Genomic DNA, 9,768 nt, shown 5'->3' on the forward strand with positions numbered 1-9,768 from the left:
GTGTGTGTTTGTCTGTGCCCAGGGATGAGCAAGCACACACAAGTGCCAGGCCCAGAACTCTGTGTCTGTGTGTGTGTGTGCTCTGAGAGGTGTCCCTGCACACCCAGGGGGGTTGTGTGTATGTTCACAGGTTCACAAGTGCCCAGGGGTGACCGTACACACACAGGGGGTGTGTGAGCACACGTGCACGTTCCGTGTGCATGCATGCACAGCTGTGTGTGTGCACACACGTGTGCCAGGCTCAGGGCTCTGTGTGTGCCCATGGCTGCCGGTGCCCGGCGTGCCCATGGCCATCCAGGGCTGGTGTCTGTCCCTGGCACATCTGTGCAGATGTGCGTGTGTGCCCAGGTGAGCTCACCCGCGTGTGTTTGTGGTAACGGGGGCTCACACACGCGGTGCCCCGGGCCGAGCCGATCCGATTCCGGGAAATCCGAGCCCATCCCATCGTAACCGAGCAGCTCCAGCCTGTCCCGAACGGCGCCGATCCGAGCCCAGCGGTGGCGAGTCCAGCCCACCGAACGACCCGAGCGGTTCCGATCGGCTCCAGCCCGACCCGCGCGGTTCCGATGGGACCTGAGCTGTTCTGCTCGGACCCGAGCGGTGCAGATGGGACCCAGCAGTGCCGGCCGGTGCCGCTCGGTGCCCTCCCGGTGCTGGCCCGGCCCGGGCCCCGCGGGGCCTGGCGTCTCGCCAGTGATTTCTCATAAACCACATGCTGCCGCGGCGCTATAAAGGGGAGCGCGGCCGCGGCGGCGGCTCAGCCCGGCCCCGCTCGGCCCCGCCGCTGCCGCCGTCTCGCCCGCTCCGCCCGGCCCCGGTCTCACGGCAGCCCCCATGCCCCGCCTCGGAGCCAAGGTACGGCGGCCCCTCCCGCTCCCCGCGGCCGCGGAGACCCCCCCTCAACCCCCGCTGCCACCTGTGCGGGAGCGGCGGCCCCCGGTGTCCCCTGCCCCCGTGGTGGGTCCCCTCCTCCGGGGGTCCCGGCTCCCGGCGGGGGATGCTCCAGCCCCGCCTCGGTTGGCGGTGGCAGCCCCGGATCCGCGGGGTGAAGCCGCGGCTCCAGCCCCGCTTCCCGGATCCCGGTTCCCGGTTCCCGCCTCCAGCCCGGTCACCGTTCCCAGACCCGGCGTGGGGAGGCCCCGGCTTCAGCCCCGGCCCCAGCCCCGGCCCCGGCGGGGGGATGCTGCAGCCCCGGCTCCATTCCCGGACCTGCGCGATGAGGCTCCAACCCCCAGCCCGGCTCCAGCTCCGTCCCGGTCCCCGGCCCCGTCCCCAGCCCCGTTCCCGGCTCCAGCCCCGTCCCCAGCCCGTTCCCGGCGGGGTGAGGCTCCGTTCAGCCGTGGCCACATCTCGGCGGTGGCCCGGGCGGCATCTTGGAGTTTCACAAGAGGGGAGGATTCCTGGACATCATCCAAGGGAAATTCCCCCCCACCCATCACCCAGGCACCCTCTCCCTGCCGGTGCCCCGGGAGGCGGGGGCGCACCCCCACCCGAGGGTCTCCGCCACCCCCTCCTCGGGAGCCTTGGCTCCGAGACAAGCCCCGTTTCTCACCGGGGTCCCGCCACGGATCGGGGCCTCCCCGCTTCTTTGCAGGGGGATTGGGAGGGAAATTTGGGACGAGGCCAGAGCTGCTGCATGGAAAGAGCCCGGCGGGGGCAGCTGGGGGGGTCTGGAGGGTGGGAAGAGGATTTTTGGGGATGGGTGGGTCAGTGTGTCAGATGGGCTCTGGAGAGCCAGGGCGGAGGAGGAGATTTGCAGGAGAGACGGAGAAATGGTGCGGGAGAAGGGAGAGGGGCTGGATTGGGAAGGTGGAGGTGGCCAAGAGCCACATCCAGGCTTGTGTCACCGGGCCTTGGGAAATTCCCTGCTGACCTGGAGCTCCTAAAAATAGCAGGATGGGGATAGGCACGGGGTTGGAGGACCACAGTGGGATTATCCTGCTGGACCGTAGCCAAGTCCCGGCTACCACAGAGGTGGTCACGCTGCGGGGTGGTGGAGAGGGGCAGGGGGCTTGGCGTGTGTGTGGCTTATCCCTGCTTCAAACTCTTCCCGTGTCGTGCTCAGGTGTGCCTGCTCCGCTGCTCCCTGCTGCCGTCCCTCCTCCTCCTCCTGCTCCGCATCCATGAGACGGAGCAGAACAGCTACTGCGAGCAGATCATCACCGAGAGACACCTGGCCGAGCTGGAGGAGCTGGTGAGTGCCCTGCCGGGGCTGTGCCGTGCGATGGGGGCTCATCCGGGGCCAGACGGGCACAAAGCAGCTCTTTTTAGTGCTGAAATAAGGAAATGGGGCGATTTTCAGCTGCCCTAGTGAAGCGATGGTACCCAGAAGCTGAGCATCCCTGGGCACAAGGGACAAGTGGGCACCGGGGGGTGACAGATGCCGTGCCTTTATCAAGGGAGCCATGGAAAAGTGACGCCAGGAGGAACGAGAGGAGAGGAAGCGGGAGCGAGGCCGGGAAGGGGACAGGAGTGAGGCTGGATGGGTGCAGGGGCGCGGGGGAAGCAGCGCAGGGGCCGGCGCTGCGGGCTGCGGTGCTTTCCGGGCGGCTGCGCAGGGGTTAAGCAGAGGAATCCGGCTGCATTCCTGAGTCCAGCTGCTTGCCTGGAAGCTGGGCTGGCGACGGGGCTGTGGGTGGGTGGCAGGCAGCGAGGGGGGCCCGGCCGGGCGATGGAGCCGGGCGCTGGGGCCGTCATCCCGCCCAGCCCGTGGGCAGCTCCGGGCGCTGGCAGCCGCCCCGCAGCACGGCCAGCCCTGCCCCAGCCGATCCAGCTGCCGGGGCCCTATCTCTGTCTCCGTGGCCCTTGGCTCACCTCCGAGCGGGGAATCACGCGGATGTTCAGGGGAGAAGCGGGAATCGGGGGCACGCAGGGATTTGCAGGGTTGTCGCAGATTAAATTCTGCCTGCAGCAAGAGGGGTGTGCGGGCGAGGGACGGGAGCGGCGCCTCCGAGTCCCCGAGAGCTGCTCCGAGCTCGGTGTAACCGCCGTGTCCGGGCTCGCTTCACCTCTTCCTCTTTAACCACCGAGCTGCGGGGCCAGGAGCCTTTGCTGTGGGCGAGCTCGGCTTCCTCTGCCCGAGCCCTCTCTGCACTGCACATCCCCGGAGCCTTTGCTCTCCGCCCAGGGATTAAAATTGGGTCCGCGGCTGTGGGAGAACGGGGACGGAGCAGGTTTGAATGGGAGATGTGGTTTTTCCTGCCTGGGATTGCAGCCCTCTCCTCGCCGATGGAGGAGCTGGCCCTCGCTCCAGCGCCTGCAGGATAATGGAGCAATTGTTTCCGGGACGGCATCCCAGGCTAGAGGAGAATTGCCGGCCGGTAATTCTGCCAGCCCTCGCCCTCCCAGCCTGGGATGGCAGCCCGGAGGGAGAGCGTTTGGTTCGGGTGGGTTTTTCCTGCCATTGGAAAGGGTCGTGGCATGGGCGGCCGGCAGCGCTGCGTGTGGGACCCCGGCGCCGTGTGATCCCGGAGAATGTGTGACCCTGGTGTCACGGCCACCTCCTGCACCGCACGATGCTCTTTTGCTGTCTGGATTTAGAGGAGAGAGTGCTGCGGGAGAGACCCGAGGAGAATTAAGCAGGGCTGGGCTCTGCTGTGGAGCTGGCAGGAAGAGGAGGAGGAGGAGGAGGAAGAGAGGCGGGGTGGGAGCAGGCAGGGAAAGGCAGGAGAAGGTCTGTGAATTGGGGAGTGCAACATCCTGATGGGAGCAGGAATCCTGAGCTCCCTCCTGCCACTGCATCAACCTTAGGGATGTGCCTGTGTGAGGAGGAGGAGTGTGGGATGGGATGAAGCAGGAATGAGAGCAAAGTCCTTCTAGCTCTGTGGATTTGGGGGTCTCAGGCACCCCATCCCAGACCATGGCATATCTGGGTGGCTCAGCCCCTGTGCTGTCCCTGGGGATGTGGGTGACATCCTGCTTTGTCCTTCCTGGGGATGTGGGTGACATCCTGCTTTGTCCTTCCAGGCTGACACCCAGATGCAGCACCCGGGCAGGGTCTCCTTCAAGTTCATTGACAAGATGCAGTTGGTGAGTGGTTTCTTGCTGGGGACAGGAATTGGGGCTGGCTGGGGCATGGTGGGGGGTCCCCAGATCCCCACTCTCCCCTCTCATCTCCCTTTGCAGGAGACAGCCCAGGAGGGACCCATCCTGCTAGGCCAGGTGGCTTCCAAGTCCCACTTTGGAACCCTGTGGGATTGTAGAAAGGCATTTGGTGCCTCTGTGCCTCAGTTTCCCCCAGGCAGAGTGGGATGCCCATCTGGTAACCACTGTCACTTTTTGTCACTGTGTCCTTGCAGAACAACTCCATCTGCTATGTGAAAGCTGCTTTTCCCCTGATGGGCAAGATCCTGGAGAGAACAGAGTTCAAGGAGAACTCGTCCAATGCCCAGAAGATGAAGATGGTGCGCAGGATGTACAAAAGCATCGATGACAACGTGGACCCCTGCATCAGGGAGGAGGATGATGAGGAGAGAATGGTACAGTCACCCCCACCTGGTGGGGCTTTGGAACTGGGTCCTCATCCTGGGGTGAAATGGGATGTGCAGAGTGTCCCTGGGGTGAAATGGGATGTGCAGAGCATCCTGGGGTGCAATTTGATGTGCAGAGCATCTTGGGCTGCAATGGGATGTGCAGAGTGTCCCGGGGAGAAATGGGATGTCCGGAGCATCTTGGGGTGCAATGGGATGAGCAGAGCATTCTGAGGTGAAGTGGGGGGTCCAGAGCATGCTGGTGTGAAATGGGATGAGCAGAGCATCTTGGGATGCAATGGGATGAGCAGAGCATTCTGAGGTGCACTGGGATGTGCAGGGTGTCCCGGGGTGCAATGGGATGAGCAGAGCATTCTGAGGTGCACTGGGGTGTGCAGAGTGTCCCGGGGTGCAGTGGGATGTGCAGAGCATTTTGGGGTGCAGTGGGATGTGCAGAGCATTCTGAGGTGCACTGGGGTGTGCAGAGTGTCCTGGGGTGCAGTGGGATGTGCAGAGCATTTTGGGGTGCAGTGGGATGTGCAGAGTGTCCCGGGGTGCAATGGGAGGAGCAGAGTGTCCCAGGGTGCACTGGGATGTGCAGAGTGTCCCGGGCTGCAATGGGATGTGCAGTGTCCCGGGGTGCAGTGGGATGTGCAGAGTGTCCCGGGGTGCAGTGGGATGTGCAGAGTGTCCCAGGGTGCACTGGGATGTGCAGAGTGTCCCTGGGTGCACTGGGATGTGCAGAGCATTTTGGGGTGCATGGGATGTGCTGAGCATTTTGGGGTGCAGTGGGATGTGCAGAGCATTTTGGGGTGCAATGGGATGTGCAGAGTGTCCCAGGGTGCAGTGGGATGAGCAGAGCATTTTGGGGTGCAGTGGGATGTGCAGAGCATTTTGGGGTGCAGTGGGATGTGCAGAGCATTTTGGGGTGCAATGGGATGTGCAGAGTGTCCCAGGGTGCAATGGGATGTGCAGTGTCCCGGGGTGCAGTGGGGTGTGCAGAGCATTTTGGGGTGCAGTGGGATGAGCAGAGCATTTTGGGGTGCAGTGGGATGTGCAGAGCATTTTGGGGGGCAGTGGGATGTGCAGAGTGTCCCGGGCTGCAATGGGAGGAGCAGAGTGTCTCGGGGTGCACTGGGGTGTGCAGAGTGTCCCGGGGTGCAGTGGGATGTGCAGAGCATTTTGGGGTGCACTGGGATGTGCAGAGTGTCCCGGGGTGGGTGTGTGGCAGGGCTGTGGAGCAGAGCAGAGCTGGGGTGTGCATGGAGCCACGAGGAACCAGCAAGTCAAGTCCTGCCTTGGGAGTGCTCTGGTGTCTGTGGGGGTGACACTGGGTGGTCGTGGAGCTGATGCTGAGCCCGGTGCTTCCTCCAGCTCTCACAGATGTGCTTCAAGGAGTTCACCACGTCCCCCTACGAGATGCTGGTGCTGGTGAAGGATTTCTTCCAGGAAATCAAGCGCCTGCTGCAGGAACGGGAGACTTTTGCGAAGGATTGCAGCCAAGTTTACCGCAGGGTGTGCCTGGGACCCAAGAAGGCTGGATCCTCACCAGGTGAGATGCCAAGCCTTGCCTCTGCCCAGTAAACCTGTGCCAGTCTGGGGTCTGGGGGGCTTGGGCTCACCTGCATGGAGCACCTTAAGAGTCGTGTGTCTGTGGGTGTGGCACGTGTCCACCTTGGCCCCTTTCTGTGTCAGCGAGCTCTGCATCAGTGTCAGGGGAGAAGGGGCTGGCCGCCATTTGAAGGTGGGATTTGGGCTAAATCCTGCTGGAACAAGGCAAGGGAGAGATGTGAGGGGGACCAAGGAGGCGTTGGGCTCTGTCTCAAAGCCCCGATGCTGGGTGGAGCATAACAGAGAAATGGAGGGACTGCTGTGCCACCAACACGCTGCATGACCTTGGCTGTGTCACTTCAGCTGCCTCGTGCCTCAGTTTCCCCTGGCCAAGCCTTCGGGGCGAGTGCTGCTGTCGGGGTGGAGGAGCCCTGTGTTGCCGTCCGCGCTTCCGCGAGCGCCCGTGCTGTGTTTGCATGGAGGAGATGTCCCACTGTCACCCCATGTTGGAGCTGTGCCATGTCCTTGTGCCGTGGGGACCTTAAACGTGGCTCTCTGGCTCCTGCAAGTGAATAACCCACTGCCATCAGCTCAGGGGACCCGGTGACTCGGGTTTGCTTCATCCCACCCGCTGCTTGTCACCCTCACGCTGCTCCTGCCTGTTCCCTGCCTCTCCCTGGCTCTCCCATTTTTTGAGGGGCTGTTTGACCCGCTTGCCCGGGGCTGCGGGGAGGGACGGGGACAGTGCCCCCGACCTCAGATCTGCTGCCTGTGCCCCTCTTGGAGGCTGGTGACCCCACGGCTGTCTCTTCTCTCTCCTTCTTTCAGGTGTGGGGACAGATCCTGACTGCAATTGCCTGTCCCCTGCCCTCCCTTCTGCCACCCAGCCCTCCCTCTCTGCTGCCACTGGCAGGGACACGGCACCCGCTAGCACCCGGGTCCCTTCCAGCCTCCTCCATGCCACCCTCGCTGACTTAGAGGCCCCATCTCAGCCCCCCAGTAGCACGGACGGGGGCTCAGGGACCGAGGAGGTCCTGGCTGCCGGGCTAGGTGACACAGCGCTGGCCCCCGGGATGAAGCAGACAGCTCCAGGCAGCAGTGCCGAAGCCCTCCAGGATCCGGCCGGGACGCTGAGCCTGGCACTGGGTGACATCCCCGTCCTCCGTGGGGATGGAGAGCTGGTGGAGTGGGGCACCGGCCACCTGCCGCAGGATCCAGGCCAGCAGTGGGGAGGCTCCATCCTCCCGGAGCAGCGCGGCGGGCTCAGGACCAGCCCTCCGACAGCATCGCCCAGCGCAGCCCGGACCCGTCCCGCGGCCGCGGTCACGCAGCTCCGCTTCTCCAGGATGGCCCCGGAGCTGCGAGCCCTGGGCAGCGCCAGGGACAGGGCCAGGGCGTGGGGCTGGGGGCTCAGCCGGCTGCGGGGCCCCGAGGATGGCGGCGGGGCCGGGCCCAGCTTTGACTCTGGCTTTGTTCTGGGCGCAGAGCAGCGCAGGAAGGAGCCGCCCGCCAGCGAGGGCCGCCAGGAGCCCCTCATCTACATTACGGTGGCCAGTGTGGTGGCCGTCCTGCTGGCCACGGGAGGGCTGCTCTTCTACAAGTATAAATCCAGGGTAAGACCCCAGCTCTTCCCCTCCCCGGGCACCGAGATTATCTCCTGCCTCAGTTTCCCCACTTGTCTCGGCCAGTGTGGTTTCAGCCCCATTTTCCCCATAATTTTGAGACTGGAGGACAATTAATTGGTGGTGCTGAGCGTGGTGGGAGGGTGTTATTTGGGATATTTGCCACCCTGCTGCTGCAGCCTCCTCCCCTTCCCCAGGGCTCATTTCCCTCCCTCCACACAGGTCCTGCAGCGGCCGCTGGAGGACGGAGGCTGCGACCCCGAGGAGCCGGAGAGGAGGTGGGTGTGACACCATCCTGCATGGGGGGACCTTGGGGACCCCCACCCTGGGTGACCCTGCCCTAAACCCCCCCATCTTTCTGTCACAGGGCGCTGCAGGGCGCAAGGGAATGTTCAGAGCTGGAGACTCAGGATCTCTGAGGTGATCAGGGGCTGGGTGGGACCTTGAAGGGCTCCGGTCCGAGCTGTGAGGACAATATTGTGTCCCCATTGGTGCTGACCTTGGCCATGAGCAGGGAAATTCTGGGTGGGAAGACACGGACAGGAGCAGGTCTGCGCCCCAGCGCTGCCAGCATGTGGTTTCGCAGCTCGTTAATCCATTACTGGCACTTTCTTAATATACATAGTATTTTTTCCTGTGGTTTTCGTGTGTTTCTCCCCACGCTGCCCTCCCTGGCAGAGCCCCAGCTCCTGCTCATCTCTCTCCTCCTTTTCCCAGGGCCCCAGGCAGGATGTGAAGCTGCTCGGGGGGGACGGATGCGGACGGAAGGAGGGTTGGCACGCGCCGGCCTCGCCGCGATCCCACCGTGATGCTGACACTCCCTCTGCCCTTGCCCCGCGCCGGTGGCCAGAGACTGCAAAAAACTCCCTGGCAGGGACAGAAGGATGGGGGGATGTGCCCTGAGTGGGACCCCTGGGCACCAGGAAGCGAAGGGCTGGAGCCATGCCTGCAGGCTGGTGTGATGCTGCGGTGCTGAGCAGGACCATGGAGTGCTGGATGTGGGTGATGGAAGCTGATCCCACCTGGACACGGCCAGAGCTGCATGAAGATGGAAGGGATTGGCTCCCCAAATCCTCTGGCTCTTCTCCCATGCCAGCAGAGTGGGTTTGGAGCAGCACCCATCGCCTCCCTTCACCCTGCCTTTCCTGAGGCTTCAACTGGAGCATCCTGAATTTTGGGGGGGCAGTCCTGAGACCCCCAGTCCTGACTTGCAACTCAAACCCTCACACTGTGAATATTTAAAGCCCACCCGTCCCTGCACGGGGCTGGGTTTGGGGTGACCCTTGGCACCATCCCAGTCCCTCCCCATCCTCCTGTTGTTAGGGCTTATTTTTTATTTTTTAGTAGAGTGGATGAAAGTCTTTATCCTGCACAAGTGTTCTGGGGGGGCCGTGTGCCCCTCACAGGGTCCTCACCACGAGCTGGCCTCGCTGGGATTCCATTTCTTTGGTGACTGCGCTTTGGAGAAGGGAATGGGGCTGGGAAAGATGGGATCCACGTGGGTGTAAGAGCTGGAACTGCCCCAGCTGGGCACCCTGGGGCTTTGGGAAGAGCCTGCTTTGGGACACACCAGCCCTGGATATGCCCCGAAATCCAGCAGCTCCCTCCAGCCCCGGATGAAGCGTGGCCCACGCTGCTCTGGGAGTTTCAAGCATTATTTTTATATGAAGGATGAAAATATGGACAAACCCAACTGTTTTTAAAGAAAGCATCACTATTAATTTGGGGTTTTTTATATAAATATATATATATGTGTGTGTATTTATGACTGGCAGAAGGAGGGGGTTCCTGGGCGAGGGACTGGTGTAAATCAGGATAAAAGCCCTGATGCAGCAGGAAGTCTGGGGCCAAACTCCTGGTGGTGTAAGTCACCAGTTTACACTGTGGAGGAGCTGCTCCTGGGGGAGAAAACTTGCCTTTACCCATGTTGGATTTATTTTGCCTTTTTGTTTTTGTTGTTGTTGTTGTTTGGTTGGGGCTTTTTGTTGGTTTTGGGATGGGTTTGTTTTTTTTTTTATACAATGAAATCCTGAAATATTTTATACAAAAGCATTTAAAAGTCTATTTAAAGAAAATAATGGAAAACAACTTGTATATTTAATATTATTAATAAACAGAGAGGTGTA

At 62.1% G+C, this 9,768-nt stretch overlaps 1 protein-coding gene across 5 annotated transcripts; it reads left to right on the forward strand.

Moving 5' to 3' along the window:
* The first annotated feature begins 594 nt into the window (after positions 1-594).
* CSF1 (colony stimulating factor 1) lies at positions 595-9,768 on the forward strand. Of its 5 annotated transcripts, none has more exons than XM_071450104.1 (9): positions 595-855; positions 2,066-2,194; positions 3,967-4,029; positions 4,299-4,478; positions 5,844-6,021; positions 6,849-7,633; positions 7,865-7,920; positions 8,010-8,062; positions 8,360-9,768. In XM_071450104.1, exons 1-8 carry the CDS (start codon positions 835-837, stop codon positions 8,059-8,061), a joined length of 1,464 nt encoding a protein of 487 aa, XP_071306205.1. In that variant the 5' UTR covers positions 595-834; the 3' UTR covers position 8,062; positions 8,360-9,768. The 5 variants fall into 5 exon arrangements, with proteins under 5 accessions (XP_071306205.1, XP_071306206.1, XP_071306202.1 ...); XM_071450105.1 differs by having other exon boundaries at positions 596-855; positions 7,506-7,633; XM_071450100.1 differs by lacking the exon at positions 595-855 and adding an exon at positions 917-1,321.

This window comes from Agelaius tricolor, unplaced genomic scaffold, assembly GCF_023055355.1.
Source record: "Agelaius tricolor isolate 1412-34295 unplaced genomic scaffold, bAgeTri1.0.p SCAF_30, whole genome shotgun sequence".
In the NCBI taxonomy this organism is placed as follows: domain Eukaryota; kingdom Metazoa; phylum Chordata; class Aves; order Passeriformes; family Icteridae; genus Agelaius; species Agelaius tricolor.